General features: G+C 41.7%; 1 protein-coding gene and 1 long non-coding RNA gene across 2 annotated transcripts; one reads left to right on the top strand and one right to left on the bottom strand.

The window, feature by feature from the left end:
* Positions 1–249: 249 nt before the first annotated feature.
* On the bottom strand, positions 250–6969 carry LOC121572302 (OX-2 membrane glycoprotein; the record flags this gene model as incomplete). The annotated part of the gene is made up of 4 exons (XM_045209298.1): positions 250–1755; positions 5143–5241; positions 5728–6054; positions 6612–6969. Coding segments are annotated over 4 exons (867 nt in total), but the record flags the coding sequence as incomplete, so codon positions are not given.
* A 13150-nt stretch (positions 6970–20119) lies between these two features.
* On the top strand, positions 20120–22151 carry LOC123482317. Its single transcript, XR_006657670.1, has 3 exons — positions 20120–20342; positions 20956–21117; positions 21315–22151. It is a non-coding gene; the product is annotated as an uncharacterized LOC123482317 (long non-coding RNA).

Here is a 22151-nt window from a genome sequence, read left to right as displayed (position 1 = left end):
TACTATACAGTTTATACAGTGACTTTCACTACATTCATCTGTATATATTTTAGTCTATCTGTATAGTGGAAGATAAATAAAATGATGAATGCAGTGTATTGAAATAAATAGGTTTGATCAGTTAAACAGGTTTTTAAAGCACCTCATTTCATAAAGAAAAGCTAGAGTGTCAGCAATACTTTTTCAATTAAAATAGAAAGCTAACAAATGCAGTATATCATGCATAAAACTGATATAACTCACCTTTAGGGAGGACTATTAGCTAAATAAACAGATAGTTGTGGAGTGCAGGAGCCATGGTGAAAATGTGAGTTCTTAGGAAGAATTGTGAATTTCCCTCCTGATTCGAATGGACCTATCACATACCGACCTTTTTGGCAGAAGTCCCTCCCCATCCAGTAAAAGTAAACTCTGCTGGTGTTTTACCAGTTTTAGTTGAGAAGGTTAATTAGATGAACTCTTCTCAAAATATTACACACACCGCCAAGTGAGCCTGGTGCAGACCTATAACAACCTAACCCTGATTTAAATGGTGATGTTACTGTAAACAAGGTGACAATGGGCAGTTTGTGATTTTTTAAATACAGCGTATAGTTTTATAGGGGAGAACACAATACATTTAAAGAATGCTTTTGAATCTTAAACAATCTAAAACATTGTACAGATCAAGCGAGAATAATAGCCTGATTTATAAACAGTGTCAAATCAAGTGAGGTCAAACACAACAAGCAACATCCATGATCAAAATAAATTCAAACAGGTACTAAAATGTGATACACTTAAATCTAGTGAACAAGGTACAGTATATCAAACAATCAAAGTGCAAACATTGTCATCATCACCATTACATTTTCAGTGCTCAAATACATTCATACATTGCATTGATATAACAAAGGAGGTAAAACATTAATGTATCTATATTACTATAGGTAGAGGATGTAATAATAACAGCATAAACCTTACATTAACACAAGTGCTATCATCTCGAAATGGATTCAAGTTAAATTAAATAGAAGCCTAACACAGACAAATATACCCCCCCCCCCCCTCTTCTTCCTGGTGTGTCATAAAGTAAACGGTAGGTGGTGCTGTGTTCTAATAGATTATATTGTATATCCTCACTGACAAAACTCCTCTCTCAAAACTAAAGTGCAATTTCAAAACAAAAAGTATTAGCGACATGATGTAATGTATTGCGCTGGTGTAAATTAGCTTACATATGACTGGGGAAGAAATTTGACACTGTCAACTCAAAAAGGTTCAATATATCTAGTATACGTTGCATCTACCTGTCTGACTGTCTCATTAGAAATGTTTGTCATAGCCACATCCTTCAAAACGTAGGAGCTGGGCTAATGAAGAATAATTAGAAAGAACAGGAAGGTCCGCCACTGTTCATGCTCCCAAGACTCCCTTATGGTCTCATCCTCATTCATGAATAGTAGTACTGCATCTTGCTAGTCGCCATGCATTTAATATGACCTTTGTCATACAATTTGAATATACTGTAATATTCTAAAGATGGATTAGTAGTCTGGTTGAGCCATATTAGACGTGTTAGTGGATCTCATCTCTTGAGGAACTGGGCTCTTCTGCAACCGGACTGTAATTACCAACAGTGCTCCGATGCTCAATAAAAACCTCTGTCAGGTAAAGTACATAAGTATAGTAATCAACACAGACAAACATTTACACACTTTCCCCCAACTGGGTCCTGCTCGTCTGCTGTGGTTGCCAATGCTGCTAGCCTGTAACCTGCCAGATATAATGTAAAGGTTAGACTTTACTATAGGTAGTAAAGACATACAGTGCATTCGGAAAGTATTCAGACCCCTTGACTTTTTCCACATTTTGTTACGTTACAGCCTTATTCTAAAATTCATTCAATTGTTTTTTCCCCCCCTCGTCAATCTACACATAATGACAAAGCAAAAACAGGTTTTTAGAAATGTTTGTAAATGTATAAAAAAATAAAAAACTGAAATATGACATTTACATAAGTATTCAGACCCTTTACTCAGTACTTTGTTGAAGCACCTTTGGCAGCCTCAAGTCTTCTTGGGTATGACGCTGCAAGCTTGGCACACCTGTATTTGGGGAGTTTCTCCCATTCTTCTCTGCAGATCCTCTCAAGCTCTGTCAGGTTGGATGGGGAGCGTCGCTGCACAGCTATTTTCAGGTCTCTCCACAGATATTCGATCAGGTTCAAGTCCGGGCTCTGGCTGGGCCACTCAAGGACATTCAGAGACTTGTCCCGAAGCCACTCCTGCGTCGTCTTGGCTGTTTGCTTAGGGTTGTTGTCCTGTTGAAAGGTGAACCTTCGCCCCAGTCTGAGGTCCTGAGTGCTCTGGAGCAGGTTTTTATCAAGGATCTCTCTGTACTTTTGTCCATTCATCTTTCCCTTGATCCTGACTAGTCTCCAAGTCCCTGCTGCTGGAAAACGCTTGGCATTCAGGCCAAAGAGTTTAATCTTGGTTTCATCAGACCAGAGAATCTTGTTTCTCATGGTCTGAGAGTCCTTTAGGTGCCTTTTGGCAAACTCCAAGCGGACTGTCATGTGTCTTTTACTGAGGAGTGGCTTCCGTCTGGCCACTCTACCATAAAGGCTTGATTCTGGAAGGTTCTCCCATCTCCACTGAGGAACTCTGGAGCTCTGTCAGTGACCATCGGGTTCTTGGTCACCTCCCTGACCAAGGCCCTTCTCCCCCGATTGCTCAGTTTGGCCAGGCGGCCAGCTCTAAGAAGAGTCTTGGGGGTTCTAAACTTCTTCCATTTAAGAATGATGGAGGCCTCTGTGTTCTTGGGGACCTTCAATGCTGCAGACATTTTTTGGTACCCTTCCACAGATCTGTGCCTTGACACAATCCTGTCTCGGAGCTCTATGGACAATTCCTTCGACCTTATGGCTTGGTTTTTGCTCTGACATGCACTGTCAACTGTGGGACCTTATATAGACAGGTGTGTGCCTTTCCAAATCATGTCCAAATCAATTGAATTTACCACAGGTGGGCTCCAATCAAGTTGTAGAAACATCTCAAGTATGGTTAATGGAAACAGGATGCACCTGAGCTCAATTTCGAGTCTCATAGCAAAGGGTCTGAATACTAATGTAAATAAGGTATCTGTTTTTTATTTTTAATACATTTGAAACATTTCTAAAAACCTGTTTTCGCTTTGTTATTATGGGGTATTGTGTGTAGCTTGATGAGGTAAAAAAAACAACTATTTAATCCATTTTAGAATAAGGCTGTAACGTAACAAAATGTGGAAAAAGGGAAGGGGTCTCAATATTTTCAGAATGCACTGTATACTTTATCAGTAACCATTCTAGAGCTCTAAGACATGACTTGCCCACAGCTGAAGCTTCACACAGTTTATTTCATAAAGCCAGAGACATAGACAGTTGAAGTCGGAAGTTTACATACACCTTAGCCAAATACATTTAAACTCAGTTTTTCACAATTCCTGACATTTAATACTAGTAAAAAATCCCTGTTTTATGTCAGTTAGGATCACCAATTTATTTTAAGAATGTGAAATGTCAGAATAATAGTAGAGAGAATTATTTATTTCAGCTTTTATTTCTTTCATCACATTGCCAGTGGGTCAGAAGTTTATATGCACTCAATTAGTATTTGGTAGCATTGCCTTTAAATTGTTTAACTTGGGTCAAACGTTTCAGGTAGCCTTCCACAAGCTTCTCACAATAAGTTGGGTGAATTTTGGCCCATTCCTCCTGACAGAGATGGTGTAACTGAGTCAGGTTTGTAGGCCTCCTTGCTTTTTCTATAGGATTGAGGTCAGGGCTTTCTGATGGCCACTCCAATACCTTGACTTTGTTGTCCTTAAGCCATTTTGCCACAACTTTGGAAGTATGCTTGGGGTCATTGTCTATTTGGAAGACCCATTTGCGACCAAGGTTTAACTTCCTAACTGATGTCTTGAGATGTGGCTTCAATATATCCACATAATTTTCCTTCCTCATGATGCCATCTATTTTGTGAAGTGCACCAGTCCCTCCTGCAGCAAAACACCCCCACAGCATGATGCTGCCACCCCCGTGCTTCACGGTTGGGTTGGTGTTCTTCGGCATGCAAGCTGCCACCTTTTTCCTCCAAACATAACAATGGTCATTATGGCCAAACAGTTCTATTTTTGTTTCATCAAACCAGAGGACATTTCTCCAAAAAGTACGATCTTTGTCCCCATGTGCAGTTGCAAACCATAGTCTGGCTTTTTTATGGCGGTTTTGGAGCAGTGGCTTCTTCCTTGCTGAGTGGCCTTTCAGGTTGTGTCGATATAGGACTCGTTTTACTGTGGATATAGATACTTTTGTACCTGCTTCCTCCAGCATCTTCACAAGGTCCTTTGCTGTTGTTCTGGGATTGATTTACACTTTTCGCACCAAAGTACGTTCATCTCTAGGAGACAGAACGCATCTCCTTCCTGAGCGGTATGACGGCTGCGTGGTCCCATGGTGTTTATACTTGCGTACCATTGTTTGTACAGATGAACGTGGTACCTTCAGGCGTTTGGAAGGATGAATCAGACCTGTGGAGGTCTACAATTATTTTTCTGAGGTCTTAGCTGATTTCTTTTGATTTTCCTATGATGTCAAGCAAAGAGGCACTGAGTTTGAAGGTAGGCCTTGAAATACATCAACGGGTACACCTCCAATTGACTCAAATGATGTCAATTAGCCTATCAGAAGCTTCTAAAGTCATGACATCATTTTCTGGAATTTTCCAAGCTGTTTAAAGGCACAGTCAACTTAGTGTATGTAAACTTCTGACCCACTGGAATTGTGATACAGTGAATTATAAGTGAAATAATCTGTCTGTAAACAATTGTTGGAAAAATCACTTGTGTCATGCACAAAGTAGATGTGGGCCAAAACTATAGTTTGTTAAAAATAAATTTGTGGAGTGGTTGAAAAACTAGTTTTAATGACTCCTACCTAAGTGTATGTAAACTTCTGACTTCAACTGTATATAGAGAGATGATATACTATGGTTCTGATTATAGACATTAATTCAATTGGTCTTACTAAGGTGTCATTACATCACATCTAGTCTCTTGTGACTGTTAAGCAAACAAGACTGACACGAGGTCACATCATCAGATAATCTTGTGCGGACTCACCTTTTTTCTTTTGAAGCATGACACTGCCGCAGATTACTAAAAAGGAAATGATTAGGATAACTGGAATGCCAACCGCCCACGGGGATGTCCTCTTGTCATCTGGATGGTGAAACATGAAATTGCAGTGAGCATGCATTTGAAGAGATCCCATTTCTTGAGAAGAGGAAGCTGGGAATTGTACCTCCTCTGTTTGAATAGCATGTTGATATGGTTTTCCCCTTTAACATATCATCCATCATTCATTTACCTTCCCTGAGAGCAGGAAACTACCCAGAACTCAATAACACACAGTGACTCGTGATTCTTTACCACAGAAGTAAAAATGAAACTTAACTGGTGAGATTAGATAACAGCACTACCAGCATCACAACATTAGCCTCTTGCAACCAGCCTGATCTCATCGTGCTCACCATTCTGTTAGAATAGTGAGCTATCGCACGATCTGGCTGGTTCACTAGGCTATCCCAACATGCCACTGGGGATGAGGATGTTTTCTCAATGTTGTTTTCAAGTTGGACCATTCTGTACTGAACTGACACTAAAAGTGTATGGTCTAAAAGTACATGACACGTCAGCATTACGTACCCTCTTCAACCTTCCTCTCTCCAGGGAGAACAGGAAGCAGAACTCTCTCGTGTCTCTGTGTCCTCGTCCCATTGTTTACCATACAGTCCACGTATCCCCCTGAACCTGGCAACAGTTGGAGGGTGATGTTGCTAATGGCTGTGACAGTTTGGTCTTTGTTAACGACAGTCCAGTTGTTAGGCGTCTTTATGAGTGCCGCTGCGGAAATGTTCCATTGGATCCAAGGTGCTGGTTTACCCGTGGCAGAGCAGCTGACCACAACTTCCATGTCTGCTTTAGGTTCAGTGCTGGGGACTTTTTGCATTGTGGCTCTCACTTCAGATACTCCTTAGAATAGATGAAACAGGGAATATTAGCTCACATTGATTTTACCTTCATTTTACCAGGCAGGTCAATTAAGAATACATTATTATTTACAAGACTGACAACTGAGAAGTTATAATTCCATTTCATATTTTGGTTTAAATGGCTTAATAAACCCTTGGCCCTAGTGTATGATTCAGAAATCCTGCCTTAGTCCTGCTGTAAAGGTTGGCTAAACTCTGATCTTTTTTCACTAATTAATCTAATCAGCTCCTTTGCCAATAATTGGGCAAAAGATCAGAATTGAGGTGCCTGTGTAAACGAAGCCTAACGTTACTCTTTATTTGTATGATTTTGCTTATAAATTAGTTGTGAAGCGTTTATTGTGAAGACTTTATGAATGCTATGTAACAAGTGTTATCCCCAAAAGGATTCTCTCCAAGAACACCCCCAGAGGCTTTTTAACGCTTCTATTCCACCGGCACACCTGATTCAACTAGCCCTAATCAAAGGCTGGATCATTAGTTGACCAGTTCATTAATAGTTAACAAGTTAATTCGTTGATTAGTTAGTTGACTAACCTTGAACGGTAAGACAAGTCTGCTTGCGTCTTGATCCACTCGGGTAAACGTTGAAGGAGCAAATATAGCAGGCTTCGTCCGCCCATGTTACATTCTTCACGGTAATAGACGTCGAATCGAGAGATGCCTCAGTGAAAACCACCTTGTCTCGGTGCGGGTCTATGATTTGAGCTCCAAACCGCTTGCTGTAGGTGGCCAGATTCTCCACCGAGTCGTCTTTGAACAGCCTCTGCCAGGTAACTTGCAGCACACCTGTCGGGTCCGCAAGGGTGCAGGCATATGATGCGTCGCCATTGAAGTCCACCCTGTTGTCTCCTCTAGCTACGACGTTGACAGAGACGGCTACAAAAGAAAGAAGTCAGGGAAACAAGTAAATAAAGTAAGTTTAGCCTACATACAAAATAATCAATGACCTGTCAAACGTGGGAAATGTTGCTTTATCTTATACGAGCAGAATCAACTGGTCAGAAGCCATGGAAAATAACTTACCTTCAGACAGCAAGCATAGGAGAATGAGGTAAGTGTTCATTCTCAGCTGGTGAATGTTGACAAGATCACGTTTCTGTTTCTGGCGCCAGACCTTTAAATATTGTGAGTGAAAGTGAAAGTTATGCGGCTGTGCGTTAAAACAGACTCGATATATTTTGGTTAGATTAAGGCTACTGTAACCACAACTAGTTCCAAAGCAAGGCTGCGTTGTTCTAGGTAAAACAGAAAACAAAAGTCCCCTAAATACCAGATTAATAGCCTTCTTAATATGTATGAGAGATGAAACACTATTTTTATTTTGCATAAACCGAAGTCAATCTACACACAAAAAGTTGTGTGATGTGGGGCAATAGTGACTCCATGTTGTTGGGAAGAAGGTGAGGATTTCACGGTATGAAAATAGTTAAGGTAATTACTTATGTGTGTGTCATTGGAGTTTACAGATTTGTCACTCAATGCCTCTCATCTGGCCAAAATGATGTGCTGTTCTGCAACCTTGTCTCAGAGCATTTCGTAGTATTCTGTATGCAAATTCGGACACACTAATTAAGGAAAGGAGGATACCTAGTCAGTTGTAAAACTGAATGAAGGCACTGTATAGGCCAAGCCTACAACAGTGAATGTAGGTGACCACAACCTGTGTGTGCTATGCAATATAAATATATTTTAATTAAATGTGCAATAAAAAAGTATAGTGCCTATTTAATGAAACACTGGCTGCTGCTATAGGCAGCAAATCGTAAAGCAGGGAATCCCCATTTCCCACTGAGCTTATTTTTGGAAATGGCAAGTTCACGTTCTCATCCATAAACATCAAGTGCAAGTGCGCTGTCCAGCAGCTCACATCAGCAGGAAGGGGCCCTTTTCATTAGGAGGGACATCAACCGTCGATCTCTAAAATAATGATAGAACTACGGGGACATTTGGCAGCCAAGCGCCAGTGATCACTGTAGCCTTTCATCATCTAGACATGATGTTGAAATGTCTTCACGGCTGGAATTAAAAACCACCAGGCTTCCGTCATTGATTCAATTTATTGTGGAAAAAAAAAAGAATTACAGGGAGCAGTTTGTAAAAACGAATCCCTTGCCAATCTTCCTCTGGAATCAGGCACATGATTGGATAGTAATGACGTAACCAACGTCTCTAGTAATGCTATTAGCTGTCCCGCTCTCTCCCACCCCTTCAATCTTTCCTTGTCAAGTCATTTGATAGGCAATATTATTTTAGGATTATGCTATAATATAGGCCTCCACTTAGGAAAAAAATGGTTATTTGGGGTTCTATATAGAACCTTTTGGTTCTTTGGACGAGATTAAAGACAAAACATTAGGAACAGCTGCTCTTTCCATGATATAGACTGACCAGATTCATCCAGGTGAAAGCTATGATCCCTTATTGATGTCACTTGTTAAATCCACTTCAATCAGTGTAGATGAAGAGGAGGAGACAGGTTAAAGAAGGATTTTTATGTCTTGAGACAATTGAGACATGGGTTATGTATGTGTGCCATTCAGAGGGTGAATGGGAAAGACAATCGATTCAAGTAGTAGGTGCCAGGCACACTGGTTTGAGTGTATCAAGAACTGCAATGCTGCTGTGATTTTCGCGCTCAACAGTTTCCCGTGTGTATTAAGAATGGTCCACCACCCAAAGGACATCCAGCCAACTTGACACAATTGTGGGAAGCATTGGAGTCAACATGGGCCAGCATCCCTGTGGAACGCTTTCGACACATTGTAGAGTCCATGCCCCGTCAAATTGAGGCTTTTCTGAGGTTCCAACTCAATATTAGGAAGGTATTCATGTTTTGTACACTCTGTGTACACTTTGTGGTCAGTTTATTAGGGACACCACCCAGTTCACAAAAATGGTTTGCTCCTACAGACAGCTGGTTGATGAGAGGTCGAAGGAGAATGGCAAGAATCGTGCAAGCTAACAGGCAAATAACGGCACAGTACAACAGTGGTGTGCAGAACGGCATCTCGGGAAAGCACAACTCTTCGGTCCTTGTCACGGATGGGCTATTGAAGCACATGACCACACCGGGTTCCACTCCTATCAGCTAAAAACAAGAAGAAACGGCTCAAGTGGGCACGCGATCACCAACATTGGAAAATTGAGGAGTGGAAAAATATCGCCTGGTCTGACGAATCCCCGTTCCTGTTGCATCATGCTGATGACCGAGTCAGGATTTGGAGTAATCAGCATTAGGCCCTGGCCCTATTCTGCCTTGTGTCAACAGTATAGGCTGGTGGCTGTGGTGTAATGGTCTGGGGAATGTTTTCCTGGCACACATTATGTCCCTTGAAACCAATTGACCAACGTTTCCATGCCCCAAAAAATTCTGGTTGCGCTGGAGGCAAAGGGGGGTCCGACCCAGTACTAGATGGGTGTACCTAATAAACTGGCCACTACGTGTATATTCCTAGTGAAGGCAAATAACTTTGAGGGCTCTATTCCCATCCCAGAGTGGGGATTTGAGAAAATATCTAACAAAACAGCCTGGGCTCATGGACTAGACATAACATAGTAAATGTACATCCGGGTTGAGAACGGAGCAAAAAACACGTTTTTGTTGTTCGCTGTAACTAATGAATAAAGTTGTATTGTAAATAAGTCAGCCAGAGATGACGTGGGCCATCATTTAAACAAAGACATGCCACCCTGGCCACCAGTGCACATTTCCAAACTATGTTTGCCTATAATGACAATAAAATGTAAAAACAATGCTGGTATTATTTTGTCCATGATTTAATTGTTTATTAAATTACATTCGTAGCTATAAATATTCCTATTTAATAGTAATAGCCATAATTCATAAATGGCACCATGCAGGATTCTGTATAGAACTTTTAGTGGTTCCATATATGAAGCAAGCGATATAACCCTTTTTGGTTCTATAAGGAACCTTTTTTTAAGAGTATAGCCTAGGCCTACGTTCTGATGCACTACAGCCAAGATTAGAATGTGAGCCTAGGTTTTGAATAGCGTACGTTTTTAGGAAAGGAGAAATCTTGCATTGACACTGCCTTCTCACAAGGGAATTACCGCATCAGGTCGTAAAGCTATTGTTGTTCTACTTCTAATTCTATATTGCGCCAAATCTGCGCGCACCCCATGTTCCATGACGTTGTCATCGAAAATAACAATAACTGCGCCATAAATCCGGCTGCATATTGAACGTTTGAACTTCTTTGACAATGACGAGGAGTGGAATGTTAGCTAAAGAGACTGGTGCTCAGACAAGGTCTGAGTCAAGGTTACTGTAGAATAAAATCAAATGAAAGAGGAACCATCTGGGCTGGAGGGTTATTACAGTACTCTGGCCACTCACAGTGGTAATTAAGTATTGGACTGAATCCAGTAAATGAGGAACAGTACTTACAGTAAACACTCCTTATCTGTCAGAATGATACTTACAGTGGACACAGTTGACTAGGCTGCTCTGTAAACTTTATATCCTGTGATTTGTATTGAAATGTGTACTGTGAGTCATCTGGTAAAACTGCAGGTAGCCTAGAGTTAGAGGCGGACAGCAACTGGAGGGTCGCTGGTTCGAATCCCAGGTCCATCAGGTGTGTGTCAGTGTGTACAGTGTCACAACACTGTATGGTGCCTAATGTGTAGTTTCCATAGAAACCCCCTTGAAATGAGAAATAGAGCAGGAAGGTGTTTAAATCTGAGCAAAACATTTTCATTGTATCTTGGGAAGTACCTGTCTTAAATTCTGGTTGGCAGGTGTGATCTTATGTTACTGTGGTGACATTGATAGCTGTGAAGCGGTCTCGCTCAACCACAGGAAGATTCCAGCTGCATCTCAATGCTTAAATCTAGAAACACAGACACCGAAGACAGACAATACATTTTCTGAAGTATATATCTTTATATTTCTTTGATCAATACATGTAGCATATCCAGCATATGGTACAGAACAAATAGCAAACACCAGGTGGTACAACAATAAAGGTAAGGATAGAACATTCAGGACCCAATCAGACGATGCAAGAGAATGAAGTAGACTGCCTGGGTCATGGATAATTGATGTGTTTGTTGAATGATTGCTGTGTTTTGATGTATTTTTGCTGAGCTCTTCCTTTTGCTGCCCTCTGAATAGAGGAGCAAAGTGAGTCATAATACCCATAAAACCTAGCGGTCAAACAGGGAAATGGTTCCAATTGTTTTTCCACCATTCATTTTTCCCATAGGGGATTTCAGAAACGCTTCAAATAAGAAATGTCCTCTGGTCTGATGAAACAAAAATAGAACTGTTTGGCCATAATGACCATCGTTATGTTCGGAGGAAAAATGGAGTGGCTTGCAAGCCGAAGAACACCATCCCAACCGTGAAGCACGGGGGTGGCAGCATCATGCTGTGGGGGTGTTTTGCTGCAGGAGGGACTGGTGCACTTCACAAAATAGATGGCATCATGAGGAAGGAAAATGATGTGGATATATTGAAGCAACATCTCAAGACATCAGTTAGGAAGTTAAAGCTTGGTCGCAAATGGATCTTCCAAATGGACAATGACCCCAAGCATACTTCCAAAGTTGTGGCAAAATGGCTTAAGGACAACAAAGTCGAGGTATTGGAGTGGCCATCACAAAGCCCTGACCTCAATCCTATAGAAAATGTGTGGGCAGAACTGAAAAAGCTTGTGCAAGCAAGGAGGCCTACAAACCTGACTCAGTTACACCAGCTCTGTCAGGAGGAATGGGCCAAAATTCACCCAATTTATTGTGGGAAGCTTGTGGAAGTCTACCCGGAACGTTTGACCCAAGTTAAACAATTTAAAGGCAATGCTACCAAATACTAATTGAGTGTATGTAAACTTCTGACCCACTGGGAATGTGATGAAAGAAATAAAAGCTGAAATAAATAACTCTACTATTATTCTGACATTTCACATTCTTAAAATAAAGTTGTGATCCTAACTGACCTAAGAAAGGGAATTTTTACTAGGATTAAATGTCAGGAATTGTGAAAAACTGAGTTTAAATGTATTTGGCTAAGGTGTATGTAAACTTCCGACTTCAACTGTACATAATCTAAGTTATTGGTATTCAGCAGTCAGAAGAATGCCTAATTTACTTTGAAGAACTACTAAAATAGTGATTTTGACAGACCGTGTAGAGAGCAGTTCTATAGATGTCACGCCCTGACTCTGGGGACTCTTATTTGTTGAGTCAGGGTGTGATTTTCTATGTTGTATTTTCTATGTTTGTGATCTAGGTTTTGTAGTTCTATGTTTGGCCGGGTGTATTTCCCAATTAGAGGCAGCTGTCGCTCGTTGTCTCTGATTGGGGACCATACTTAGGCAGCCTTTTGGCACTAGTGGGTTGTGGGATCTTGTTTCGTGTGAGGTTTGTTGTGTGTACCTTAGGACGTCACGTATCGTTGGTTTATTGTTTTGTCGTTGTGTTTATTCGTTAAATAAACATGTATGCATATCACGCTGCGCCTTGGTTCGACCAGTCTATGAACGAACGTGACAATAGAGATGAGATGATCTGAAATTAAATAATAAAGTAATCAAATAAAAGAAATGTAATATACACAACAACTGAAATATTATATAAAGTAATGTGAATAAATGATGGTTAATGGCCAGTCACTACCATCATGGGACTTTTATTAATTGTTTTATTCTGCGTTACAGTATTCAACCCACATTACATTTACGTCATTTAGCAGACGCTCTTATCCAGAGCGACTTACACATAATGGATTCATGTAAAAAAAAAAACACACAAAAAAACGAACCAACCTTAAAAAGCAGTAATCACTCGGTTTTCGTGTAGGCTTACCCTGGCGTGACGTTTTGATATGCTACTCCAATTTGAAGGCAACCGCATCAAAGGGCTACTGTAACCACAGCAAGTTCCAAACCAATTGGCTGCTAATGCTCCACCCAAGAAACTAAATTGGCCTGCACTTAATTCATAGGCCTGAAAGATAAGAACATAAAATACAACCACAACAAGAATAACATGGCACACATTTCAGTCAATCTACATAATAAAAACGTTTTACAATGTGGGAAATGATGACTCCATGTTATGGGAATAGGGTGAGGATTTTATTTTATGAGATTTTAAATCTATTACAGTACTATGTGTGTGTCATAGGGGTTTACCATATGCTTCTCACATGCCCAAAGTACGAGCGGTTCTGGCAATTGAGTCAGCAGGAAGTTCCCCGATGCTGGTCCTGAGTCTCTCTCCAGTGTTTGGGGTCGTGGTCATGCTCACCATGCTGAGGAGATAAATGACTGTTCCAGCATGACTTTGTTCGCACAATTTACAAGTAACTTAGCTATGTGGCCCAACAGGAGGTCTGAGTCAGGGTTACTGTAGAAAAGAGTCAAACAAAAGAGGAACCATCTGGGCTGGAGGGTTATTACAGTACTCTGGCCACTCCCAACCTCCAGTGTTATGCTTTAAATCAAAATGTGTGCGACTGTCCTCGCCTGTCAGTACTTTGTTACATGTTTTGTGTTTTTCCTGGACCCCAGGAAGAGTAGCTGCTGCCTCTGCAAAAGCTACTGGGGGTCATAATAAACTAATATGCTGAATTCAATTTCAGGAAGGATACGCAGTCAAAGATACTTACAGGAAACACTCCTTATCTGATGACTAGACTGCTCTGTCATCTCTGACACCTTGTGATGGTACTGAGTCATCTGGTAAAACTGTAGTTAGCCTAGAGCAGTGGTCATCAGCCTTTTCTGAGTCAAGATCACTTCGAGTCAAAATGCAAGCCGAGATCTACCGCTCATATTATTATTATTATTATTATTATTATTTTTAAACTTGACTTAAATGTAAGCCTATGCAACATTAACCAATTAAAAACAGTTCTGTAGAAATGAGGTTTGTGCAGTAGGCCAGTGGTTCCCAACCAGGGGTACTAAGTGGCGCAGTGGTCTAAGGCGCTGCATCGCAGTGCTAGCTGTACCACTAGAGATCCTGGTTCGAATCCAGGCTGTCGTAGCCGGCCGCGACTGGGAGATCCATGGGGCGGCGCACAATTGGCCCAGCGTCGTCCAGGGTAGGGGAGGGAATGGCCGGCAGGGATGTAGCTCAGTTGGTAGAGCATGGTGTTTGCAATGCCAGGTTGTGGGTTCGATTCCCACGGGGGGCCAGTATGGAAAAAAAAAAATAATAATAATGTATGCACTCACTAACTGTAAGTTGCTCTGGATAAATGACTAAAATGTAAATTTACTAGGACCCCTGGGGGTACTTGGCCTATCCATAGGGGCTACTTGAGAAGAGTCATGTGACCATAGGTCTAATGGTAAAATGCACTTGAGGGGGTACTTCAGGGGTACTCCAGGCAGAGCGAAATTAAGTTGGTGGTACAGTAACAGAAAAAGATTGGGAACCACTGCAATAGGCTATAGGGCAGGCCCAATACATTATCACTGCATATTGGCTATGCTTGAATTGCCCTGCCAATTTTGTTCTTCTCACACCATTTAGAAATGATATTTTTTAAATGTAGGTATATGATCACACTGGTAATAGATAATTTGGTATATTACATGTGAGGCACAGCTAAGTGAGCATAATATATATATATATATATATTTATATATATATACAGTGGGGAAAAAAAGTATTTAGTCAGCCACCAATTGTACAAGTTCTCCCACTTAAAAAGGTGAGAGAGGCCTGTAATTTTTATCATAGGTACACGTCAACTATGACAGACAAATTGAGAAAAAAAATCCAGAAAATCACATTGTAGGATTTTTAATGAATTTATTTGCAAAATATGGTGGAAAATAAGTATTTGGTCACCTACAAACAAGCAAGATTTCTGGCTCTCACAGACCTGTAACTTCTTCTTGAAGAGGCTCCTCTGTCCTCCACTCGTTACCTGTATTAATGGCACCTGTTTGAACTTGTTATCAGTATAAAAGACACCTGTCCACAACCTCAAACAGTCACACTCCAAACTCCACTATGGCCAAGACCAAAGAGCTGTCAAAGTACACCAGAAACAAAATTGTAGACCTGCACCAGGCCGGGAAGACTGAATCTGCAATAGGTAAGCAGCTTGGTTTGAAGAAATCAACTGTGGCAGCAATTATTAGGAAATGGAAGACATACAAGACCACTGATAATCTTCCTCGATCTGGGGCTCCACGCAAGATCTCACCCCGTGGGGTCAAAATGATCACAAGAACGGTGAGCAAAAATCCCAGAACCACACGGGGGGACCTAGTGAATGACCTGCAGAGAGCTGGGACCAAAGTAACAAAGCCTACCATCAGTAACACACTATGCCGCCAGGGACTCAAATCCTGCAGTGCCAGACGTGTCCCCCTGCTTAAGCCAGTACATGTCCAGGCCCGTCTGAAGTTTGCTAGAGTGCATCCAGAAGAGGATTGGGAGAAAGTCATATGGTCAGATGAAACCAAAATAGAACTTTTTGGTAAAAACTCAACTTGTCGTGTTTGGAGGACAAAGAATGCTGAGTTGCATCCAAAGAACACCATACCTACTGTGAAGCATGGGAGTGAAAACATCATACTTTGGGGCTGTTTTTCTGCAAAGGGACCAGGACGACTGATCCGTGTAAAGGAAAAATGAATGGGGCCATGTATCGTGAGATTTTGAGTGAAAACCTCCTTCCATCAGCAAGGGCATTGAAGATGAAACGTGGCTAGGTCTTTCAGCATGACAAGGATCCCAAACACACCGCCCGGGCAACGGAGGAGTGGCTTCGTAAGAAGCATTTCAAGGTCCTGGAGTCTCCAGATCTCAACCCCATAGAAAATCTTTGGAGGGAGTTGAAAGTCCGTGTTGCCCAGCGACAGCCCCAAAACATCACTGCTCTAGAGGAAATCTGCATGGAGGAATGGGCCAAAATACCAGCAACAGTGTGTGAAAACCTTGTGAAGACTTACAGAAAACATTTGACCTGTGTCATTGCCAACAAAGGGTATATAACAAAGTATTGAGAAACTTTTGATATTGACCAAATACTTATTTTCCACCATAATTTGCAAATAATTCATTAAAAATCCTACAATGTGATTTTCTGGATTTTTTTTTCTCATTTTGTCTGTCATAGTTGACGTGTACCTATGATGAAAATTACAGGCCTCTCATCTTTTTAAGTGGGAGAACTTGCACAATTGGTGGCTGACTAAATACATTTTTTCCCCACTGTATGGAGACTGTTTAGAGACAAAAAAATGTGTTTCCTGATCTTTCTTATATCTATCTGTTGTTCCATGTAGTGAATCTGTTATTCAATGCATATGGGCTAATAGCTGTAAGGCCAAATAAAAATTGTGTGTGTAGTGCCTTCAGAAAGTATTCACACCCCTTGACTCTTTCCACATTTTGTTGTTGTTACAGCCTGAATTTAAAATGGATTAAATAGTTGTTGTTTTTTATCACTGGCCTTTATCACTTTTTCTACATTTTTACAAGTGAATTACAAATGAAAAGCTAAAATGTCTTGTCAATAAGTATTCAACCCCTTTGTTATGGCAAGCCTAAATAAGTTCAGGAGTAAAAATGTGCTTAACAAGTGACATATTTAGTTGATTTTTGAATGACTACCTCATCTCTGTTCCCCACACATATAATTATCTGTAAGGTCCCTCAGTCCAAGAACACAGTGGCCTCCATTTATTATAATACTTTTTTTACTGATTTCCACTTGGTAGTTACAGTCTTGTCCCATCGCTGCAACTCCCGTACGGACTCGGGAGAGGTGAAGGTCGAGAGCCAAGCGTCCTCCGAAACACGACCCTGTCAAGCCGCACTGCTTCTTGACACACTGCTCACTTAACCCGGAAGCCAGCCGCACCAATGTGTCGGAGTAAACACCGTCCAGCTGGCGACTGAAGTCAGCTTGCAGTCGCCCGGCCTGCCACAAGGAGTCGCTAGAGTGCGATGGGACAAGGACATCCCGGCCGGCCAAACCCTCCCCTAATCCTGACGACGCTGGGCCAATTGTGCACCGCCTTATTGGTCTCCCGGTCACGGCCGGCTGTAACACAGCCTGGGATTGAACCCGGGTCTGTAGTGATGCCTCAAGCACTGCGATGCAGTGCCTTAGACCGCTGCGCCACTCGGGAGGTCCGGCCTCCATCATTCTTAAATTGAAGAAGTTTGGAACCACCAAGACTCTTCCTAGAGCAGGCCCCCCGGCCAAACTGAGCAATTTGGGGAGAAGGGCCTTGGTCAGGGCGGTGACCAAGAACCCGATGGTCACTCTGACAGAGATCCAGAGTTCCTCTGTGGAGATGGGAGAACCTTCCAGAATCAGGCCTTTATGGTAGAATGGCCAGACGGAAGCCACTCCACAGTAAAAGGCACATGACAGCCCGCTTGGAGTTTGCCAAAAGGCACCTAAAGGACACTCAGACCATGAAAAACAAGATTCTCTGGTCTGATGAAACCAAGAATGAACTCTTTGGCCTGAATGCCAAGCGTCACGTCTGGAGGAAACCTGGCACCATCCTTACGGTGAAGCATGACCTGAAAATAGCTGTGCAGCGACGCTCCCCATCCAACCTGACAGAGCTTGAGAGGATCTGCAGGGAAGAATGGGAGAAATTCCCCAAATACAGGTGTGCCAAGCTTCTAGCATCATACCCAAGAAGACTCGAGGCTGTAATCGCTGCCAAAGGTGCTTCAACAAAGTACTAATTAAAAGGTCTGAATACTTATGTAAATGTGATATTTCAGTTCTTTTTTTGGGAAAAAATCTAAACCTGTTTTTGCTTTGTCATTTTCGGGTATTGTGTGTAGATTGATGAGGGGGAAAAAACTGTTGAATCCATTTTAGAATACGGCTGTAACGTAACAAAATGTGGGAAAAGTCAAAGGGTCTGAATACTTTCCAGATTCACTGTATAGCCTACTGCCACGCACAGCTCAATACATTAGAGGTGCCGAAGATACATTTTGCGGTTGCTTGTATATGTGTATTTAGACCTTTTTTGGAAGTACATAGCGGCTGTAACGGGAGTAAATGAAGATAGTGGGATTTTCAGGGAAGGGGTCGTTAGAGAGGAGACATCATACCCATCGTCTCTATCTCTAACACACAGGGTGCATTCGAGCGGATCACTTTTGTCAAGTCGGTGACCATCGCCGTTGGAAGTGTGTTGCATTATGGGGATCAAAATGCATACATGTCGACTGCATGAACTTTTAAAACTTTTTTTTGCAGTTACCCTTCACCAACTTCATCCTGCAGCAATTGCCTGCATTGTGGGAGGCTCTATTGTCAACCAATCATTAGTTGTTTTTACTCACCCAAACGTAACCAAAGATATGACTGAAACAGGAACCAATTTGGCCATGATTCATGTATACAGTGGATCTATACAAATTAATGTTATGTTTGAGGCTCTCTCTCACTAATTGATTGTACAATGAACACTCATATGATTTCAGTTTGTGAGTGTGTGATATGGGGGTTGGAAACATGTTTATTTCGACATTATAAAGAAAAACGTTTATAAACAACGGCAACACTTCCATGTTGGTCTGAGCCTTGCTGTTGGAAAACCACATTAGTGTCAGACTTTCGGCTGTCGCAGATGCACCTCCCCTGACTTCACTCCTCGACTTTCCTCCACAGTCAGTTGCTATAGCCTCCCACTCAAACGTGTTACTGGGGCAGCTTGGGCTATTTATTTTACAGTAGATGTCACATTGGAATTGGCTACATCACGTTTTAGTGGTAAGGCCCCCAATCATTACTCTATTTATCTTACATATTGTAAATCAGTTGTAGATCAAGTGTTTCCTTTGGGCAGATGAGTGGCATCTGCTCCTCCGGTCTCCAATGTTTTCATCACTGTCTCTGCAAACAGGAAGGGAATCGGACTTTGAGTTTTTTTCATTGGAAAGATTTGATTGAGCATTAGTAGCTATAGCGAAAGTGAAAAGGAAGTTTATTCTTATTGACTAACTGCATTAAAACTGTAGTGAACAATTTGGTTACACTTTACAATACAGTGTGCTTATTACAGTGTAGGCCTAACTCCTGTAAGTACAGTGTAACAAGTACTGTCATTACTCATTGTTACCCTGTACTTAGGGTTAGGGTACAAATTAAATAGATCATGCAATATCTCTCTTACCTTCAACAGCTGTGAATAGACCCCACAGCACCAGAAGCAGAGCAAGTCTGGATACACTTCCACACATACTGACCAACTGCAGAACCAAACGTTGACACAACACTGCCATTTCAGACCAACTACAGATATGACGTATTTACTCAGTAGAGGAACACAATAAAACTTCATCAAACCAAAGTGATGCTCCTTTGACTGGGTCAACGTAGTTATAATGGACCTTGAGAGCTGAGAGGAGGAAGTGGTGCTGTTTTTAGCTTCTACCTGTCTTAATGATGCTAGTGCATCTTGGTCTTTGTGACTGGGGTCTTTGCAGAGCACTCACCACAGAGAGGTCTAATGATCAACCACAGACACATCAACAGGTCCACTTCCTTCTTTAGACACAAACAATGATAGATTCTGCACCACCACAAGGCTGAAGGGTTCTTATATCATATAAGCCTAATGTAGATAATGGTTTGTTTTCCTCTAGAATGAACATGCTGGGTTAGATACAGTATACATATTACTATAGAGTTAATGGATCTTATTGGAAATTAAGTTTTAATTAATGGTTTAGATTTGGGGTCTTTGTAAAGCACTCACCACAGAGAGGTGGTCATTATTGACTAAACTTATGTTTTTTTTTATTGTTTTTTTTTATGGTGTCTGTCTGTCTCGGTATCTTGACTTGAACCAGAGCCTACTTGTGAGGTACAAAACGTTTTCTAATGGACCAATTTAGCATTAATTGTGCTACTGTTTACTTACTGAAAGACCAGGAAGAAGCGCGAGATTAGAGTAATATTATTAATATTTTATCCCAAATGTATTTATTTCACCTCAATGGAAAGCTTCTTTAGACCCCATGTATTTTCTCCTTTCCTTAGTCATGTGCGCCCTCTGCTGGTACAAAACGTGATGTTGGTTCTCTGGTACCAGGAACTGTATATGATACTGACAGTACATTTTACTTTCACTATGGAGGAGGTGGAGCATGATTTTATTTAATTGCTGCGTGTTGCTCCGGCCGCCCAGAGTTGCTCACTTGTGGGTGTGCTTGCAGCATGTAGCATCATGTTCGATTGTGTGTCCAGAATTCAGCATAGCAAGTTTGCATGAAGGTCTGGTTATTTAATGGGTAAATAGTTGAATAGATTCTCAATTTTTTATGAATTTATTCCCAGGTAAATAGTAATATGCTCTAAACCGCTCTGGTGACAAACAAACTTTGGAAACAGGGCAGCAATCGTCCACAGGGGGGACCGATTGGCGCAGCGGTCTAAAGGCAGTGCAAGAGGCGTCACTACAGACCCGGGTTCGATCCCGGGCTGTGTCACAACCGGCCGTGATCGGGAGTCCCATAGGGTGGCGCACAATTGGCCCAGCGTCGTCTGGGTTAGGGGAGGGTTTGGCCGGGGTAGGCCGTGATTGTAAATAATAATTTGTTTCTACACTGACTTGCCTGGTAAAATAAAATAAAAACATGGCTGGGAGAACCTATTAAAGTAAGTAAATAGTGTAACTCCAAATGCATTTGTAGGTAGGTAGGTAGCTAACAGCCATGGGGCTGCTATCCTTTCACCCTCCTCCATCTGTCAAAGTGAGAGAGTAGGCTATTCTGGATAGGGCAGGTACTTTTGGTGTAGTTCCAGTCCCTAGAAGTGAGGAAGGAGATCATAGTAACATAATATTCAGTGCTGTCTAATTTGAGTATAATGAAGTCTGTTTCTTGTGATGGTTTCTGTCCTTAGATACAGAGACCAGTGAAAGCCTGTCTGCAGATAAAGAGGTCCCAATGGAGAGCAGTGGTTCTCAGTCCTGGTCCTGGGGACTCAAAGGGGGGCACATTTTTGTTTTTGCCTTAGCACTGCACAGCTGATTGAAATGATCAACTCATCATCAAGCTTCCAGTGGTATTTATGTATTAATTTGTGATGCTATCCTTGATATGATCCTGCTGTTGTCACATGCTACACATGCACATGTGTGTGCACATGCATCTATCTAGCCAATGTTATCATGATTTGTTAAAATAGATATTATACTTTAGTCATCCACAATGACCTGGTGATATAAAAGTCTAATAATGACATTATCCATATTCCTACAGATACCTTGCAATTGGTGATTCCTTCAAAACGATTGCCTACAGTTACCGTGTAGGGCACTGCAAGGTTGGGTGACCAGGGCCATCTGGGACTGCCTCCTGGGGGAATTCAGGTGTGTGTGAAGGCTACCTGTGTCCTGCATAACTTCATGAGGATGGACACGAGGACCAGGAGGGGATCTGCAGCTCTGCAGGATTGCTTCCTGTGTGCCAGAGGAGAGGTCTGCTGCTCTGCAGGATGTTTCAAGGATGGGGGCCAACAATGCAGCACGGGAAGCAATCCGTGTGCGGGAGATCTTCACCTCCTACTTCTTCGTTGAGGGTGCTGTTCTCTGGCAACACCATAGACTACACTATGCACAACCAAAGGCTTTTTTAAGAGCCATTCACATTGCAATAAGAATATTCTTCCATTTACTTCGCTATGTCAACTGCAGTTATTCAATTCCCAGTTTCTCTCCCTTTGATTTCTACTTCTCAGGTGAGGGTGCTGTTTAGGTAAGGGTGATGTCTGTACAAAAACATAACAGGCTCTTTTAAGAGTCACCCATATTGAAACAATTTAGAACAATTAGACACCCTATAACCCACACCTACACACTTGTGTATCAATCTGATTGATGGATTGTTGTGCAGTAAGCAGGCTCAGGTGTATAACTGTGGCTCCTTCCACCTTCAAAGAATAGGCAAGAGGATCAACCATGGAGAATAGTAAGACACTTTATTATTTATATTTATTTAACTACGCTATATTGTAGTTCGTCATGTGTCTGTGCATGTTTTTCAGTATAAAGTACTCTGCAGCCACTTAGTGTGGACACCATGTGAGGCCACACACAC

This window comes from Coregonus clupeaformis, chromosome 30 (assembly GCF_020615455.1).
Source record: "Coregonus clupeaformis isolate EN_2021a chromosome 30, ASM2061545v1, whole genome shotgun sequence".
Classification (NCBI taxonomy): Eukaryota; Metazoa; Chordata; class Actinopteri; order Salmoniformes; family Salmonidae; genus Coregonus; species Coregonus clupeaformis.
This window is presented reverse-complemented; position numbering and strand designations above follow the sequence as displayed.